The sequence below is a fragment of the Podarcis vaucheri genome, assembly GCF_965113315.1.
Source record: "Podarcis vaucheri genome assembly, chromosome: 1".
Taxonomy (NCBI): domain Eukaryota; kingdom Metazoa; phylum Chordata; class Lepidosauria; order Squamata; family Lacertidae; genus Podarcis; species Podarcis vaucheri.
The window spans coordinates 72,975,369-72,995,949 of record NC_138759.1 but is presented as its reverse complement, the minus strand read 5'-3'; the positions used below and the strand labels follow the sequence as shown (position 1 = coordinate 72,995,949).

General features: G+C 42.2%; 1 protein-coding gene across 2 annotated transcripts in view; it reads right to left on the bottom strand.

Moving 5' to 3' along the window:
- Positions 1 to 20,581, bottom strand: part of INSC (INSC spindle orientation adaptor protein) — a 145,940-nt gene that overhangs the window by 20,824 nt on the left and 104,535 nt on the right. For both annotated transcript variants that reach the window (XM_082194013.1, XM_082194012.1), the window contains exon 8: positions 3,426 to 3,597. In XM_082194013.1, the coding sequence (XP_082050139.1) occupies positions 3,426 to 3,597 (172 nt within the window). The remainder of the gene's footprint in view (positions 1 to 3,425; positions 3,598 to 20,581) is intronic.

The following is a 20,581-nucleotide window of genomic DNA, read 5'->3' as shown; positions in this document are numbered from 1 at the left end:
GCTGCAGACACAGCTATTGTTATCATAACCTTCTAAGTGCCTTTTAATTCCTGTTGCACATTTATTTCAACTCACCCAGCAATTGGATTTCACCACAGTTTAAAGATTAAATATATGAGTAAAGTAATTTAATTGTTCAAGCTATAAATATGATAGAGAAACTGGTGGTTGATTGGTGGAAATGTTTATCCACACACCCCTCCAGATAAGTTGCAGTTCATCTTGCCTCATCTGTCTAAATAAGGTGTTGCTTGGGTGGGAACAGGGCTGGATTTAGGTTTGATGAGGCCCTAAGCTACTGAAGGTAATGGGGCCCTTTATATGTCCAGCTGTCCTTGGTCAACAACAAATTGTCACTGTTTTTTGTTGTTGCATATATGCTATATGGTAATTTATGTGCCTAATAGGTATCTAAAGCCATTTGCACATAACAAAATATGTATTTTATCAAAGTAATTGTTGAAATGAAATACAATTAAGAAGTTGCTATACAGTGGTACCTCAGGTTAAGTACTTAATTCATTCCGGAGGTCCGTTCTTAACCTGAAACTGTTCTTAACCTGAAGCACCACTTTAGCTAATGGGGGCCTCCTGCTGCCACCGCGCCACCAGAGCACGATTTCTGTTCTCATCCTGAAGCGAAGTTCTTAACCCGAAGCACTATTTCTGGGTTAGCGAAGTCTGTAACCTGAAGCATATGTAACCTGAAGCGTATGTAACCCGAGGTACCACTGTATGTAGGTTTTATTTTATTTGTTTTTTATCTTATATTTTGGAAATGTACACCCAGGTGTTTTTTCCTTTAAATTTTTTGGGGGCCCCCAAGAAAGTGGGGCCCTAAGCTATAGCTTGTTTAGATTATACATAAATTTGACACTGGGTGAGAACAGAAAAATATCGAAATCTCTCCATCATAATCCTGCCTGCAATACCTCATCCTCCAGCATGGCTACAACTGACGTGTTTAAACTATGTGTTCTTGATAGCCAGCAGCATCTCTGGTTGGAAATTCTGAGGTTAATGGAAACATAGGGAGTGTGCCTGTTGTGCTATCTGAGCATTATATGCCCACATATCCTCAGACACAAAACTCCACAAATTCAATGATATACAAGATGCTGCCTTATATACTTTTGACATAGTCACCACCTAATGGCCAGTTTCAAAGTGTTCAAACGTGATGAGTGCATAGTGCCCTCCTTTTTATCTTGCACTACAATAAACCGACTCTTGTTACCAGTGAATTTGAAATTTCTAGAAAAGCACACAATACAGGACAGGGGAAAAGAAGACGACAAGAGTGCAGCCTAAAGAGAAAACAAACAAGCAAAATGGACAGTAGTCAGTTAGGCCACTATTGAGAGAAAATGACATTAATGAGATTAACAGAGTAATCTATTTTTGGGGAGTCCGGCTGATGGGTCCTGGGTATCAACATAAGTGCTGTTCTGCCAGTGAAGAGGACCTTTTTTGCTGGGAAAGCACACATGGCCAGTAAAGCACTGCATGCATAGATGTACTGCCAGGGGCAGGGCCCAGAATGAGTTGCATACTAGGGAGCAGGGTGGATAAAAATCAATGGGGTGTTTTTTTTAAAAAAAAAAATCAAATAAATCAGATTTTTTAAATTTAAATCAGATTTTTTTTTTCATTTAAAAATTGTTTAAACACATCAGTTAACAAACATGGATATATATGCTCAGTGTTTTTTCTGGGGGGGGGGGGACACAGGTGTTCACATACCCCTAAACATTTTGTGAATCTTTGTACTTTTGTCCATTTACTGTATTTATTTTTCCCAATTTGAACTATAAAATGATGGTTTTCTTTACTCAAAATGAGAGTACCCCTAAACATTTTTTTAGAAAAAGCACTGTATATACTATAATGTTATTGTTTTAGTTAAATAAATTGTTAAAACTGTAATAAGGAAATGATTGTTTTTCTCCTTCCAATACAGTACAACAGAAAAGTTGTCCAAATATAAACAGTTAACTTGTTAAACCTCACAATAATTTCATAATTATCTATGCATATCTAATAGTATAACCAAATCAGTAATTTTTTATATAACTGTAAAAACTACTCTGAAACTTTCTTATTCCAAAAACGAAACCACCTTCTGGTTGTAAATATTAAGATTATACCAGCAAGAATGATTCTTTTTGTGAAGAATGATTCTTACTGATTATACCAGCAAGAATGATTCTTTTTGTGAAGAATGATTCTTACTGACTAGTGATTTAAATTGTGATTTAAATCGAATTGATTTAAATCAAATGCACCCTGCAAGGGAGTGGTGCCTTATAGGGTTCTACCACTCACCACACATTTAAAGCACACACAAGAATAATGTAGTTTACCTTTCACATAGCTACATTTCCCAGCACTCTTAACAATCTACAGTTCTCAGGATTCCTTGGGTGGGGGTCTGCTTTACAAGTATGGTGCGTATGCAACCATCCATATCTAAGAGCGTCCTGTATACACCTAGGAGCAAGTCCCATCGGACCCGGTGAGACTTGCTTCTGAGTAGAGGTACAGAGGATTGTGTGGTTAATACAGGGCTGGCCCACACATGAGGCAGACGGAAGCAGCCGCCTCAGGTGGCAGAATCCCATGGGGCAGCATTCTCTTGGGTGCCCCACCCATCCTGCCACCACTGCAAAATCTCGCCAGGAGATTTCTTGAGATCTCGCTGAAAGCCACCTCCAGGGACAGCAGGCAGGTGGGAGCAGCACCTTTCCATTTTGCCTCTGTTAAGAGTTTAAATTACAAACAGATAAGCCTGCCCTGGCTGACGGAATAAGCCAGTACTTTCATTCTTTAAAATTGCAGAAGCAGCACGCTAGGAAGCAATAGTTGAGTCAAATCCAAAGGTCTCTATTTTTCTGGCAGCCTGGACTTGAGGGAGCCTTGCTAGCTAGCTCCTACTGTAGACTGGAAAACTGAAGTAGTCCACATTCCTTAGCCAAAAGTCTAGATTATCTATTTATAGGAATTTGAAACTGATACAATACCAAGCCCTAATTCAAGATACAGTAGTACAAAGGTGAAACAAAGGGCAATGTGCACCATGGCATCTTCAGGGAGGAAGACAAAAAAGAACACTGACGCCTGGTGTAACAAAAGATAAAACTTCCACATTTATATGCATTTCCCACAATTCAACCTTTAGCTGCCCAACCCTCCGTGACAGCATCATGGAATTAAATTATTATAATCAGTTTCAAAATCAACATCCCTTACGTTTGCTGCTTTCTTTTCCAAAAAAATTACATTTGATCTCTGACACTCAACTTACAATTGAAATTACAGAGGCAAATGGTAAAATTGCAAATAAGGTCTATGGAAGCAGGTTCCTTTTCCCTAGTTGCTCATAACCAGCTTGTACAGAGTAATGTGAAGCAGCCAGGTATACATACTAAGAAGGGCTGTGACAATCTCTTCCATGTTCTCCAGGAAACTGCTGAGATGATGAGTGATGGTGAGTTGAGGAGATGTAATCTGAGCTATTACAGCTGCCGCCTCTGCATGGGTAGCTTGGGAATGGGTATTGTCCGTAAGGATGTCAGCTAAGCATAATATTCCATCAACCTAGGAAGAGGAAAAGGTAACAAAGCTACCCACAGTATGTTTTAACAACAAAAATAAGCGCCACATTTCTTTGGGGAAAGCCTCCTTCCTTCCTGAAAGCATACGAAATGTGTCATGGGAGAAATCTGTCAGAAACAATGTTTTCAACAATAAGAGCACACCTTGAGAGGGCAAGCGGTATACAATAATTGTGAATAAAAGGTCATAACATCACTTTGGCAGCAGGCAAATACACCAGTCAAATCTCCCATTTATCCCTGTCTCTCAACACAAACTGCACACAACTAAGACATCATAGGGACCCTGTACAGGTAAGAACCAGGTCTATCCCAACTACTACTCTGAGCTTGCTGCTTAAGTGGGGCTGGAAAGAGATATATCAGACCAATACTAGCTCATTTTACTTACCCACCCAGTTCTGAAGAAGGCATTCTCTCCACACACAAACAAAACAGAGAAGAGTAATCTTATTTACTAGCAAGAATTTTCCACATCAACTAGCAGCAAGGTTGGTAAGGAAGAATCTGGCAAGATCAGGAATGCCCTTCGATCCTTTTCAGGCATTCAACACACATGAGGATTGCAGAGATGAGGGTCACACTTCATCACACTGTGCCCACTCCTCCACCCCACACTGGCCCTTCTTTAACACTGCAGGTTCAGAAACAGTTTATCAAACACGAGCTCTTGGGGCACAGCTGGCACAGCCATTAGGACTCACCATTGCATTTCACAGGGACTGCCTATGCATGTTGGCAGGCCGCCCCTCTTCCAAACACACTTGAGAAGGGGCCTGAATGGAATGGGACAGTGGGTGGGTGTATAAGTAAGCAGAGCCCCACTCTCCTGTTCAGGTGCTGAACACCTGAATGGGCCTTCAGTTATACGTTTAACTAAAAATGGATGAGCTCTTCAAAAGGTTGCCGCGCAGTAACTTGAAAATACCTGGGATAATTTATCCTTTTTTGAGGATCTCAGATAATTTCTGTATGTACTTATGGTGTCCATCTCCCACATTCTTGGACTTTGCCCCTATAAAAATTTCTCCCCACTCTAGGGGCCATTAGAAAACTCCCAAGGTGTAGGAGGGACCTATTCCCCACCCGCCCTTAGCAAGCCATGTGCCCCTCTCCCCTTACCCTCAGGGATCCTGCAAGGCTTTCTTCCTGAAGCAAGGTAGCAGAGCTGCTTCATGTATTTGAATGAAATCCAATGAGGAGTGAGTGGGAACCTACTTAGTCTTTTGCACCTAAGATTTCACCTCTGCAGTCTCCACCCTACCCAAATGCAAACTAATGCCACTCTGTTAAATTTCCCTTGGAATGTGAGGGAGCCATCAATTCAGATTCTAATCTAAGCTAATAGCAGAGAAGAATTTGGGAGATGTCAAAGCTCATTTCTCCTGTGAGGTGGCTTTAACAAGCCCTCAAAAGTTTTGAACTGGCTCAGGAGAACTTCACCTGCATCTCTATTCTCAACACTGATTTCCCCCTCCCCCACCCTCCGCATCTCCATCTTCCTTTGGCACAAAGTTCCATTATGAGCTCTTCATCACACAGCATTCAGTGCGTATGTTCAAAGTGTCTCCTCAGTCCTTGTCAATATTTAATGTTCTGTCATTCATCTCCTTAAATTGTTTGTTTAAAGCTTTTGTTGTTCTCATTTCAGTTATTTATTAATACACAATGCCAAGTTATCTTAATTAAATGTCCCTAGCCGGACATAAATTAAAGCATTCGGTTTCTGCTGTCAATAAGAACATGGTATGAGAAACACTATCAGGCTTATGAAAGGAAGTGTTTTTATCTTGGAGATAGTTATGAATACATGGAAGATAAATATATTGCTGGGATATTTATTTTACAGAATACAAATAATGTTCAGCATGGGGTGTTCAGAAATGAAAAGGAAATGTTTCCAGCATTCATTTTTGGAGGGACAAGATTTCAACATCCATCTACTTACCACAAGAGATGTTTCTCTAGTCATGGCAAGACTGGAGGTCAAAGCCAGCCTTTCACATAATTCATTTTGCTCCAATGTATATTTTAAAAATTCTGACATTACAAAATATTGTGTCCTCACAGGCTGACTTATGGTCAGCAAATATACGCGCTTAGATACTATAATCATATAAAGGACCTGGTTTTGTCACTTTGGAGTCACCTTTGAAGTGCCAAAACTGATTCTGGGCCTAAAATGGATGCTCAAGGGCAAGTCAATAACTTGTATTTTTAAAATGGTGCCAAATAAATTGTATTGTTTGTCAATGGGGAAAACTATAGTTGTTGGGTAGTATGCATGTTTCATTAACAAATAAATAATACAACAGCAAAATATAACATGGAACTAAAAATCCTGTTTCAAATCTCAGAGAACTACTCTCGGTCAGTATAAATTGTGAATCTCCAGGCCTCGCCACTCATCCCTCGAGACTTGCCCAAGGCTGCTTCCCTCACCAGCACTGCTCCATGCTCTTCTTGCTTTTGCCTTACTGAAATGTGTCCTTTTTCCTTTCCATTTTCAAAACTTTATTATAAAGTTGAAATAACAGTCCAATAAGAACTGTGATAATGACTCTGGCTTTCCAGCTGGAGGATGGAGAAGTGTGTGTGTGTATACTTCCAACTGGAATGTAGCCTACTGTACAAAGGTAAAAGCCATACCTTTTATCCCAGCCACTTTTATCTTGGATGCATTGTTGCATCTCATTTCTGCATTGGAATGAACCATTTTATGAATATGTGAACCAAAATGGAGCAGAGATGTAGGCAGGGGAGGAGCAGGGCTAAACCAAGGCAGCTTGCTGCAAACAGCATTTCCTTCAAATCAAGGTACCTAGTACAGGTGTGCAGTGACCAGAAAGTTCTGTTCAAAACCCAATTGACAGTTCAGAAAATAGGCCATCTAAGTTTGAGGCACTTTATACAATTCCTAATTCAGCTCAGGGTCTGCCCAAGGACAATTAATTTCTCTTCTCCCTCCCCTACCCCATTCACTATTGCAAAACCAACTTTTCCCCTTCTGAAGCCTATATATATATATTGCTTTTGACAGAAGTGGATGGAATATGCAGACATGCTAACTCCTTGAGTGGTTAACACCTGCCAAATTAGTTCTATTAGCTTTTGTTCTGGACACTTTAAAAAAGATTCACTTTCTGAGTAAAATTATTCCCTCTGATTACAAGATTGTTCTGTCAAGAAGTGATGGAGCTTCCTCTCCCCTTCTTCACACCCTGGTGTTTGGTTTGGTTTGGTTTAAGAAAACATCTATAACTTTTTAATTTTGGAGCAGAAACAGATGGAATCTGCAGGGGAAGTTTTCCCTTCTAAGAGCATGAATTCTTCCACATTTCAGAAGGATCACTGCAGGGGTTTCCCTGCAAGGGCAGCTGTTGCCCTTTTGGTTTGGTAAGAAAGGGGATCATTTAAGTATTTTGTGAGCAATTAGTCTGAAAATTGCAGACATTGGGGAGCTGCCCCCACGTAAGGGACCTGCAACATTCATTCCCTCTCATTACAAACTTGATGTCTCAGACACAACAGAGCTTTCCCTCTACCTTCTCACTCTGCTGTTTGCTTTCCCTTTCCATCCCATCCTACCCTGGCATTATGGAGTTATGATAAGCTTAGAGACATTACTTTTGCTTTCAGTACATGCTTGTCTACAGTATTTTTCAAAATGTCTGGACTGCCAAAGTGCCACAAAGCACTTCAGGGATCCCTGCTTCAACTTGTGCCACTCATACAGATCTCACGTTGCCTTTGCTAAGCAAAATGTTAGCCCACTTAGCCTTGATATTTGTGGTCTGTTGTGATCCAATGTACATTGTACCCAAGGCTAGCCAAGCTATACTGGCACCTGAGGCAGAGAATCCCACAAGTACCAGTATCCCTCCCTACTTAAATAACTATTAAAATTACTAATAATTTCCGCCCCTTTCACAACACCAAAAACATACTGGGCAACTCTGCCTAATGGTAGAGATGGTCCTGGCAAGAAGCAATGAATAGCAACAGGGGCCAACACCTCCAAAACCCTTGCTGCACTCTTCAGACACAAATTCCTGCCTTTATCTAGTCTGATTCCTCCACCTCAAGATGCTGCCTGCAGGTAGCGTCACCATTGCAGGCGCTGGCCCAGCAACAAGAAGAAAGGAGGGAAATAGTAGAGAAATGACGGCACACCCTCAGAACCAAATGGATCAGTGGCTTGTTCAAATCATGGATGAATAAAGTAGTGCAAAGGCTGCCAAGAAACAAATTAGTCTCAGAATAAATGGGTTTATCCTGGATACCCAGCGGATAGTGTTGAAGGTTTTGGCTCGCAGGTAAAGAGGCACACTGGAGGAAATAATCATTTAGGAGAAATGGCTATGTATTCTATGCCATTAAAAATGAAGACAAGAGAACAGTATCTTTTATGCAGGGGAAACTGATAAAACAACGATTTCACTGGTGATGTTTCAGGATTTTATTGCAGAGGCAAACCCCCTTAATACTTGCTAACGTCACCCCTGGGAAGGTCAATTTTGTGGGTAGGGGGGCTGGTAATAGCCTAGGAACCCTGACTTGAAACATGCACAGTTACTAATGTTGCTAATAGAGCAATGGCAATTCTTATGGTATGATGTCTTATTGTGATTGACAACTGCAAGGAAACCTGATCAAGTAACAGAAGAATATAGATTGGACCCTTCTCCTCCTCCTCTGTCACACACCCCATTTTCAACTTCTGGGTATGCTATATCGCAAGTTCACAAAATGGGAAGTCTAATGTGGTATCACAAAAGGAGGAGCATTTAAAGCATCACCAGCAATCTTACAACTAGAATACTTCACTACAGACAGAGGAGCTGCTAGAATACAGGGAATACCAGAAGCAAAAGGATATATTCACATTCCAGACACTCCAAGAATTTAAGGATGAAAAACACACCTTTATTCAAGGCTGGCTCTACCATGTACTTCCATCATCCACACAGGGCAACAAGTATTGTACAACCTCTGTGTCTATCTACTGTACCTTTGGCCTCTCTATTATATGTGGAGAAGACCAACCACACACTCTGAACAGCTGCCTCACACAACACATATTTAAAGTATGGCACTCACTCCCACAGGAGGCTGTGATGGCTGCCAATTTTGGTGGCTTTAAAAGAGGATTCCACGATTTCATGGAAGATCAGGCTATCGGGGCAGTATGTGTCTAAATACCAGCTGCTGGAAACCACAGGAAGAGGGAACGCTCTTGTGTACAAGTCCTGCTTGCAGGTTTTCAGCAGGCATCTGGTCAGCCTCTGTGAGAACAGAATGCTGGACTAGAGGGGTCCTTGGCCTAATCCGGGGGGCACTTCTTATGTTCTTATGCCCATTTTTGCATGTGGGCCCAGGAGGATGCCCAGAAAGTCAGTCTGAAAAAGGTCCCCCATTCCTGTTCAATAGTAAGATTGAAAGATGCACCCCTGAACTACAATTTGGACTCATCACAATTTGGAAGTAGCTATGCCCTACTTCCCAGTGTTATAGATATCACTCCTTCACCAATCATTTCAGAAACATTTTTTATGTTCTTAGGAGTCTAGTTTATTATAAGATTTAGATCTCTTTATTCAACATTCCTGGCGGTTTTACATATCAGTAAGATATCAATAACACAGCAATCTCTTTCAATCATTCGGGGAGATCTCCTTTGAGGTGACAGATTTGCTGACATGCTGCATTTGGAAATTAGGACTTTGTTTCATAGTAAGAATGGATCTAAGAGAATGGACCTTCACTTGGCTACCCAGCAATAAATCAATGCTTCTGGTACATCCATAACAACTTGCTTTAGGATGCTTTCCCTCTTCCTTATTACAATGATGCAATAAACTAAGGTGTACTTTATACTATTTTGGCCTGATCCTGAAGTGGGGGGGGGGAGGAACTCTATTAGGCCACAACCATTTATAAGTGTCCAATAATAAATTTAAAGAGGACAGGAGAACAATCTAATAAAAGCACTTTAACATCCAAAAAGAAATTGCTGTTCAAAGCATTTATATAATTAGCTTTCACACTGAAAGGAACTTTGGACTGCTGCCCTGCTTTCTGTTTAATTCTGGGGAAGTAATCAGCTAAAATGTCAAGCGTGTCCAGTGCTTTGGCAAGACGAGAGAATGGGTCAGCTGGATAATACAAACAAAAGAACTCTATGAATTCAACAGGATGGTACAGAGACTCTGCATTTGAGGAATATGATGTAGGCAAAAACCTTGACTGTAATGCTAGTAATGTTGGTGATTGAAAAATACCAAAGGCTTCCAGTTAAGAGGGCCCTCTCTGATGCAGTGGAGTGAAAGGTACGAGGCTTGAAACGTGATCCACCCCACATCAGTCCTGTGTGGCTTTGCCTCCCCAGCATCTCTGACAGAAATGCCCCCACCCCCCGGGAGCCACCCAACTTACACCAGTGTTGCTGCGGCTAACCCAGATGAGGATGAGGCCAGGCAGAGTTGATGAGGTCAGGGCTGTTGGCATAGTGAGCCATGCAATGGGATTGTACTGTAAAGAGGACTGATGCAGAGTAGGATGGCATTGAGGTCGGGGGTTGCTTGGGTACACCAGCAGAGCCAATCTGTCATTCCTACCAGTGCCCCTGTTTATCTGTGACCTAAAAAGGAAGTCCTGGCCCACCCCCGCCCAGCTGAGCTTCTGCATTGTCAATTGGAAAACAGGTGTCTGTCTTACATCGTTTGCAATGAAGATATATGTAAATATTTTATCTATCTTTGAGCAGGGGTGGAGGAAGGGGGTGCAGTGGGGGCGGGCCACCCCGGGTGTCACCACTGAGGGGGGTGACAAAATGCCAGGTGGCACTCACCGCGGGGCCTGCAGCACGCCCAAGCCACGCGTCTCTCCTGGGAGCAATGCAGTGGCTTGGGTGCCCGCAGGCTCCGTGCTGCCCCAAACGGTTCACCCACCGCCTCCCTCACAGCTGTAGGGCGGCTGAATGGGAGGAGGCAGGCAAATTCCTTGGAGGTCCCATGGAGTGTCCTGCCCCAGCTCGCGGCGGCTGACCCCACCCCTGGATGCAGGGCACACAGGCTTCCTCATGCACCCAATTGGCTTGCTCCACTGCTGTCTGAGAGAGAGAGAGAGAGAGAGAGAGAGAGAGAGAGAGAGAGAGAGAGAGAGTGTCTTCCTTATTGTCTGCTTGCATTATTTTTGCAAAAGCTTGTGTTCCTTTTTGTTCTCTTCCTTTGAGCAAGCCTTCCATTTTTCTGAAGGAAGCCTTTTTGCTTATTATAGCTTCCTTGACTCTGCTCATTAACCATGCTGGCATCATCACGGCCTTGGTGGTATCCTTCCTGTTATGTGGTTTATATTCTAGCTCAGCATCTATTGTTTAGACTATGAAAAACCTACACACAAACTGGAGAGATTTGAAGGCCTTTCCACTCAACCCTTTCCACTCAATTTTTCAGAAATTTCCTCTTTGGAAGGGGATTAAAATATATTCATGGAGGATAATTCAATCAATGGTAAGTAGAAATGACACCTAATGGAATCTCCAGGTTCAGAGGCATATGTTCTTCAATAGCAGTTGCTAGAAGGCAAGAGCAGGGACAGTCTTTTGCCTTCATGTACTATGTATCAACTATCCAGTTACCATAGAACCCTGGATGCTGAACCTTTGATCTAGCCTAGCAAAAAATACTTTTGCAGAGTTGTGTATTGTTTTGAAACTTTCCAGACTTGCTTAACCAAGTGCATATACAGAGCCACACTGGTCTCATGTCACTTTCAACTCTCTTGAGAAACCATTGTCTGACAGCCTTATGGGTGCTTGATGTACACTGCATTGTCCTCTATTAATATGACAACTTGCTCACAAATATGTCTAATAGTTAAATCTGTGAGTACCACATTTGGGATCCTACAGGCTTGAGGGTATGAGTCTTTTTAAATAATAAATAAGGCTTTGCTTTATATTCCACGTCTGAATTCAAAACATGATGGTACACCACAAATCAACAGAGGAAGCCGCAATCAGGGGGGAAAAACCTGTCAGGTAACACATAATAATGATGGACCTAAAACCTGGGACTCAACAAAAGTCAAACAGTAGCACTTCCCACGTAGTTCTCATTTTTATTTACCCTGAGGGATGGCAGTCGGGTTAGGCTTATGTATAGCCTGGTACCCTTAAAAATGAATCGTGCTCACTAAAAATATATATTCTGATCTTGTAGTTTTTAATAAATAATGTCACCAACATTCGGTAGCATGAGGCTGTATTATCCAACACCTGGCACTTAAGTCTTTCCAAAGAAGGTTATTATTTCAATGCAGATGATTGTATTTATTTTGTGAGATTTAACTTTGAAACCCTTTGAGTAAAATACCACATTTAATACTTAAGGAGTGCCTTTTGCTGTGTCCCTTGTCAAGAATGGGAAGGGGGGGGAATACACACTCAAACTAAAAGAGGACTCTCTTGGCAAATTATGATTAATGAGAATAGAGAGGAAACCAACTATGCTACAACTGAAGAAGAAAACATGAATGATCAACAGGTGAAAAAGTGTTCCCATTTGGCACCTGGGGAAAGCATCAACATTTTCTCCAGAAACCCAGAACATAACTTCATTCTTCAGAAACCCAGAACATAACGACATTCCAGATTTTGAGAGTAAAGGTATTCAATTTATGTTTTGATTTGTAACACGTAATTTGACCTCTGTGAATTGTTTTCATGTACACTCACCTGTGACAGATGCTTCCCCAGTTGTGGGCTGCCCTATACAGTGAGGTGTGGCTGTGTCCTCATTATTAACTTTCAGATGAGAGTTAAAAACATCCCTGTTCAGTGAGGCATTTGATGGCTGAAATATACTATCCCTGGCAATCTGAAAATTATTAACTGTGAGGATATTATGGATGTCCTTTCCTTCTCTTCCCTCCCAACTGCAGTCAAGTAAGTGGGTGGGATGGAGAGGGAGTTGGACAAATTGTGTGCAGCTGCATAGCTAGAGAAGGGAAAAGGGAAATTCTTCTCTGGCTCAGATTTTAAAGTGAGTCAGGGGAGAATGTGGAGGTGGCCATGTTTACCATATATTGAGCTGAACATTATATGAGCCTCCAAGTCTTGTATTTCCAAGCCAGGAAATATGAGCCCCAACAATCTCTCAAAAGGGAGAGCCATAAGGAGCTAACTCAACTTTAAACCAGGCAGTCATAACACACTCAACGAATCATGGAAACTGTAGTTTGTTAAAAGTGCTAGAAATTATAGTTCTGTGAAGGGGAAAATACAGTTCTTTGGGGGAAATCACATGCTTTGGATGTACGTCAAATATATGGTGTGATTCTGCACAAAGTCTCTAGTTCTACATTGGTACAGTTTTCGTGCTTAGTTGGGGGTTTTTTTATGCCATAGCATGCAATGGTTAAAGAGAGATTGGTTATTTGTTTATTTTTCACCTGTGTTGCTTTTTAGTTATCAACTGCATCTCTTGACCATTATCCTACAAATACATGCAATGATCTCTGGATATATATCCCTAACCCTCAACAACTCTCAGTCTAGTCTAGTTAAAGGAATTCAGTACCCAAACATCAATTAAGCAAGGTAACAAAGTATTTGATTAGGTAGTTTTCTTTTGAAACTAATTCTTAAGTAATTTAGGAAAGCAGTTAATACAGTATACTAGACTGTATTCCTGCTACACTTAAATGGCTTGGGTAAACAATACTGGCCTATATGAACAAATAAGTCAGGCCTAGCATAAAGCAACTCCCTAACAGTCAAAGTCAAGCAGCACGACTCTGTGTAGGCCTATATATATATATATATGTATATACATGAAGAATAGCTGTTGAAGTCCACATATCCACTGGATGTCACTGTTACACAGTCCTGTAATTTGGATGCTACAAGAAATAATTGGCAGGCACAAGAGTCTGAATTTTAAGTTGAGGTTTTTCTACCGGATTTTCAATCACTGTTCTGAGAGCTTCATTTCATAGCCCCATCTATTAGCAAGAGTTCCTTGAATGGAATTCAGGGCATTGTGAAATTTGTTGCAGAGATTTGGTTTGCAGCTTTTAGCCTCCTCTGTTCATCTTCCTCTTCCTCCTCCTCCTCCTCCTCCTCCTCCCAGATGTTCTAATGAGAGGGTGAAAATAATTGGATATACTAGCAGTTGCCCCAGATCCCATCTTACTATGAGGTTGGTTTATTTCCTCAGAGACTACAGATAAAACAGCCTCTCTCATGGACTGAGACATGTGGAAATGTATTTTACAATTGTTTTGACCTCCCTGAACGGATTTAACATAAAATCCTTAGAGCCATTTTGGATGTCCCATTGGTTCTCTTTGGTTCCGAAATAGGAATGCTTCCTGTAGTTGTGGGAGACCAGTATTTTACTTGAATCAGTGAACTAGAAGAGAGGTGGCCGACATGGTACTCCACTGATGTTGCCAGTCCCCATCAGCCACAACCAGCATGACCAAGGCTGATAAGACATTGGCTTCTCCTGGGCAAGAATTCTAAACATGAAAGTTTCTGCCACATGTAAATATGATAGAAATACATCAGAAACAGAAAAACTGCCTAATCTCTGTCTAAAGGCAGTATTCTCTGTCTACTGAAGTAGAGGCCTCCTGGCTTTGTAAAACTGTTGCTCTTCTGTCTTGTGGTCTAAACAAATTTTCTATATATTAGTCCTGAGGAAGGGAGGTGATGGGTGTACATGTCCTACCATTCTTTCAATTGGACTTTGGGTTTTGAAAGTGTGGGGAGTGTGATGTGTAACAAAAGGGCAGCTAAAATTCCCCAAAGATTTCAGATCGTCCCTTACATTGACAGTGGCAGCATCCTTTATTTCTTGAAATATTTTTTAAAAACAACAACACATGGGGGCTGCTATCTTTCCCCATAGAGGCCACCTCAGAATTATGCTACATCACAATGTAGCATCATTCCAGCAGCATTATGGGGCAGGGGATGGTGGCTGCAGGCCTGTAGCTACCTGTTGGTGGTGGTTCTCTAGGATTTCAGAAGGAGTCTTTTCTAGCCCTACCTGGAGATGCCAGAAATTGAACCTGGGTCCTTCTGTATGCCAAGCAGATGATGGTCTACCACTGAGTTCTGCCGCCGCCTTTTGCAAGCACCAGTGACTGCGTGTAGAATATGCACAGAAGCAAAACATATGAGAGAAGATCATGCGTGACCAAACTCAAGAAAGGGGATGCATTTGTTTAAGCTTTTAGGTTTCAGTTGCCCCTCTGTGGCTGAAGATTTTTCTGATAAATCACCAAGTCAGCAGTATGCTTTGTAGTGAGAGACAAAGCCAGCATGTCAGCAAGTCTACTTCATTATAGTAGTGTGTTTGGCTCCAGTACAGAATATGCTTTGGCAAGGATATTTTGTGCCAACTGAGACTGCTTTTTCTTTATGAACTATTTTAATCAGTCCTGAAACACGACGACTGCTATTGGCCAGTGCCTCTAAATGTGGAGAAGCCAGATGCATAAGCCTTCACAAGCTCTGCATACCTTCCTCGTAACCCTGTGTGCAAATGCGTGCACCATTCTTGTGTGCTGCTTAAACCAGTAAGGCAGCTTTGCTTATACTCTCACTGCAGCCCTTTTTGCTCCTTATTAGGCACATCCTGATGTTAAAAGAAGGCATACCTGGCAGGGGTAGCTGGCTCGGCCCATATATGCATTCTGTCTCATGTGTGCAACACATAGGGCGGAAATCACCTAACAAACCCTATCCGTGGAAGCACTATGCAAGGGCTTCTGCTTGCTCAATGGACTTTTCCACCCTCCTTTTTCTCTGCACCTCCTTAAACTGGCTTAGGGGGAAAGCCCCCAGAATGATGCATGGAGACGAAAGGGCAGGTGGTTCCATCTGGTAAGCTGATAATTCTCATGCAGATGCAATGTTTGCAATAGCATGAGGCTGAAGTTCACCTACTATTTGCACACACAACTGGCCACTCTGGCTTTGCAGAGCTCCCAGTTTCATGGAGAGCTGCGTTAGTTTCATGGAGAGCTGCGTTGTGCACATAAGTTGCAGACATGCAATGGAGTGTATTGCAAGGGGTGACGCTTGCCATAATGCAGCAAGCCCTACCCCTCCCCATGCAGAGGAGAGCCCACATATATGAAGAGGGTGCCAGTTAGGGTCATGTGTGATGTTGGGGAAGCGGGGTTGGGTGTGTGTGTAGTGCTTAGCCTTATCTTGGATACATGTTAAGTTTAAGTCATAGGTAGGGACACGGGGGGCGCTGTGGGTTAAACCACAGAGCCTAGGACTTGCCGATCAGATCCCTGTTGGATGCTCAGGTTCCATAGAACATCACAAACCAGAACACTAACTTCTGGGTTTATGGCGTTCGGGAGCCAAAATGTTCGACTTGCAAGGCGTTTGGGATCCAAGGTACAACTGTAATAATAATATTATTTCAGCTCACTTATTAGAGTTGAAATCTTTCAGGCAGTTGAAGGCCACCTGGGGTGTTTTAGGGAGCCATGTTAGTGCTGCTCCACATGCAGAGAGAAAGAACCACGAGCCAAACAACATGTGTATCTGTGGAGGACTTGCCGGTACTTCTGTGGAAAACTCTGCTGGTGTAGATGTCCTATGGGTATGTTGGGGACATGTGTGAATCTGCAGGATCCCAAGCTCCCTTGTTCATTAGACGTGGACAAAAGTGGCCCCACACTGTGTCTGCCCTGGGTCCAGCATTGAGTCAACAGGAAACAAAAAGAAAAATTCTGCCTCCACATCTCCTGCCCTGGCCAAAGCAGAGCCATGGATATAGTGGTTACATTGCTACAAAATCTCTCTCCTCACCACCTTATCAGAGCCAGTGTGGTGTAGTGGTTAAGAGCGGTAGTCACGTAATCTGGGTAACCAGGTTCGCGTCTCCGCTCCTCCACATGCAGCTGCTGGGTGACCTTGGGCCAGTCACACTTCTGTGAAGTCTCTCAGCCCCACTCACCTCACAGAGTGTTTGTTGTGGGGGAGGAAGGGAAAGGAGAATGTTAGCCGCTTTGAGACTCCTGAAGGGGAGTGAAAGGCGGGATATCAAATCCAAACTCTTCTTCTTCTTCTTCTTATCCCAATGACAGGAGTGTTCTGCCTATGATACATTCCCCCCTTCTTTTTTAGGGTAGCCAGATAAAAATATAATAATAAAAATTGTAATTGTTTTGCTGATTACTCTTAGTTGTGATGATTTTCCTTAGGGTTATACATTTTTTATTAAGGAAAATGTAATGATTCAAACTGAGAGGTGTCATGTTGAGCTGGGTCTCTCATCTAACTGGCACTAAGAAAAAGAAATGAATAGAATATTTTTAAAAATAAAAAAGATATATTTTCCTTCTTGTCTTATTCTCTCTGAGATTCCAGCACGGTCTGTCTGAAGGGGAAAGGCAGCATTTAAGCCTTACTTTTCTAAATCTCATCACTGATTTTCATTAAGCACTGCCCTGAGTTTAAAAGCTGATCAAGCTTTTCCTCTCTCTTCAGAAAAGTCAGCTTGCTTGCCAGGTGGGTTTCCCTGAGCTATAATAAAACAAAGTTAGCATTAGTCACATTGGAGATGATTTCTCACATGCTGATTATGGACCATTGTCAGTCCTGGTTATTGCCTCCACTTAAAGGTAAAGGTAAAGGTACCCCTGCCCAAACGGGCCAGTCTTGCCAGACTCTGGGGTTTGTGCGCCCATCTCACATTTATTGGCCGGGGGCCAGCGCTGTCCGGAGACACTTCCGGGTCACGTGGCCAGCGTGACAACGCTGCTCTGGCGAGCCAGAGCCGCACACGGAACGCCGTTTACCTTCCCGCTGGTAAGCGGTACCTATTTATCTACTTGCACCCGGGGGTGCTTTCGAACTGCTAGGTTGGCAGGCGCTGGGACCGAGCAGCGGGAGCGCACCCCGCCGCGGGGATTCGAACCGCCGACCTTTCGATCGGCAAGCCCTAGGCGCTGAGGCTTTAGCCCACAGCGCCACCCGCGTCCCTTGCCTCCACTTACAAATCCCTAAATAAAATCAAAAGCATCATCAGGTGACCATAGACTATTTTTCCTTCACAATAGTCAGTTCTCATTCTCTTGTAATGGTGGGCTTTTCAGCCATAAGTCTAGTACTAATTCCAATTCTTCAAAATGAAATATTTAGCTGAGGTCTAAATGCTAAAGTCTTTCATATAGTACCAGTGGGTTTTGGATTCCTTCCCTTCAGCATCACCGGAATACAGTTTCCCAATCAGGATTTAGGGAAAACACAGTTCCGCAAAAGGTCACTCCTTAAGACTTTGTTTCTATTCTCTTAAACACAATAGTTCATGTTAGAGTTTGCCTCTTCCGCATAGGAACTTCCCGTTGGCCTCCAAAAGACCCCTGTCCCCAAAAGTAGATCCAGGTCAGGAAAATTTTATTTGTACATCATTCTTCAAAAAGATTATCAACTTTCCAGCAAATTTCCATTTCAGAAACTTGTATTCCAGTTGCAGTAGACCTGGTTTTGATCTTAACAGGTTACCTGCCACACAGTGAATGTAAGCCTTTAGCAACATGATTCAGTCAGGGGCGAATCTTGGTAATGTGGCACCCTGAAAAAGTTCAAAATTTGGTCCATCATCCATCCCTACCCCATGTCTTATTTTCACACTGATTCCTTTTGGTACAGTTGCTTTTATATGGATCTTCTCAGTAGGTGCCTGTATAAATTTAGGTATTAGTAGTAGTTGTAGTAGTAGTAGTAATATTTTGTGTCCCCTCAGCTTGGCGCCCTATGTGGAAGAACTTTCAGCACTGCCCAAAAACTGGTGCTGATTCAGGCCCTGTGAAGAGAATGCTTCGTTGAGATTCAGTAGACAAACAGTACACTCCATTATCTCTTGCTATCTTTTACTGGTGGTTGATAGATGAGATTTAGAGAATGTGATCTTTTCAAATGGATTGATTCTGACAGGTGCACAAGCCACCAGGCTAGCAGGTAAATGCCTCAAACAAGTTCAAGTTCACCTTGGAGGTGGTACTGAAGCCTTTGGATGCTTAAGGATCTCGACATAGCCTTTCCTTTTAGAACAGAAACAGAATAAAGAGCAGCAATGGTCTTGGAGCCTCACCAGGCCTCCACCTCTGCAGACTACACCTTAAGTAGCACTTTAACCAAAACTCGTATCAAAATACTGCAATCGCAAATAATACAAGCTCTGTAGTTTGGTCGATTTAGATATTATTCCAGACCTTTGTGCACCCTTGGAAATCTGTAGTGCTTTTTCAACTCTGCCATGTGTTCATACTGGTGATTTACAGTGAGGCCACACAAATTGTGCTGGAGCCCCAAAGCAAGAACTCACATACACTTTGATCCTCCCCAATGCTTTCAGCTCAAAGTGGCTTGGCAAGTAAGCCAGGGCTTAGCTTAGCATGTCATTCCTCAGGAGCCTAAACATTCATTCGGAACCCCTACTTTGGCACAGCATTATGTGCAAATGCAGCCTCTGTGGATTTGCTTTCAGCGCTCCTGGCTGCACATTTAGTTCTGCACCTTGAAAATCTGTGATGGTTTTATCAATTCTGCTATGTGTTCTTCTTGGAAGCTCTCATTGTGCCTGGTATTTCAATGTTTAGCCATGACCTTTGCATATTTTTTGATGACATTTTAAGCCTTCCTCACCAAACCATCTCTGGTAAATTCACTTAGGCCCATATATTTGTTTTATATTCACTTAGGCCCATATATTTATGGACACAGAATTAACCTGTGCTTCCATGGACAGCTATGAGTCCAAAATGACCCTAAGGCTGTGCCCCTGGTCCTTCAGGGGCACAATTGCCCCATTCAGGACCAGGGAATCCCCCACACCTGCCTGCCCCCTGTGTCCCCCCCCCCAAATAGTACTTCTGTTTTGTCAGGATTCATCCTCAATCCATTATCTGCCATCCATCTTCTAACCACCTCCAGACACTCACACAGGACATTCACTGCCCTCACTGGTTCTGATTTAATGTGCCAAAACACAGCATATTTTCCACTACTAGTTAACTGAAGAAGCCTCTGGGGCCTTTAACATTATCTGATTGTGCCACATCATCCAGTTCTGAAACAAACAGCTTTCAGAAGGAACAAAAACCATAGCCATCATCCTTGAATCTTAAATGCCTCAATATGTTTTGGTCATTTGGGATCCTTCAGTCCCACTCTTCATTTGCAATTATCACCCACGTAATACTAAACAAAGGAGACTGTGAGATTCGTTCACCAGCTGTAGATGGTAATCATTGTCTGATGATCAACTAAGCTGGCCCAGGCTTGGTTAATGATACCATCATGAAAGAAAATAAAGACCTTAGTTGTAATTTAATGGCTATTATGTCACCTCTTACTGTTCTTTGTAACAGCCCCAGCTTGAATATTTGATAGTGAGGAAGATCTTCAGTAATTCTATGTGCAGTTATGTGTAATGACTAATGATCATCAGTACCAACTGTTCAAGCCAAAAAAACCAGTCAGAGGTGACATTTTACCAAACACACGGAATTTTTAAGAATCATCTATTGATATCTCTTTTGTCTTCAATATTTTGTATGAGTGGAAATGTTCAATATACTTGGTACAGGAGCAAATGAATTCTGTCTTTCTGACAGCCTTGTGGGAATGCAAAGAAAGAGAAATTGATTTTCCTAGTCCAGCTTTATATATTTTCCTGCTATAAAGAGAAGTTTCTTTATTAAGAAGGTTCGTCAGAATAATTCTTATGGCTTTTAGCTCTCTCACCTTCACTGCATACTTTTTCCATCTTAAACCACAACCAACATTTTAAACTGGGAAATATCAAACAACTGGAGCAAATTGCCTCAACTTTTGATATTTTAAACAGAAATGGTATTTAGCAACTTAGGATATTTTATGTATTTAAAATTGGCTTTTACTTATCCTGAGCATTCAATGGCAGTTACAA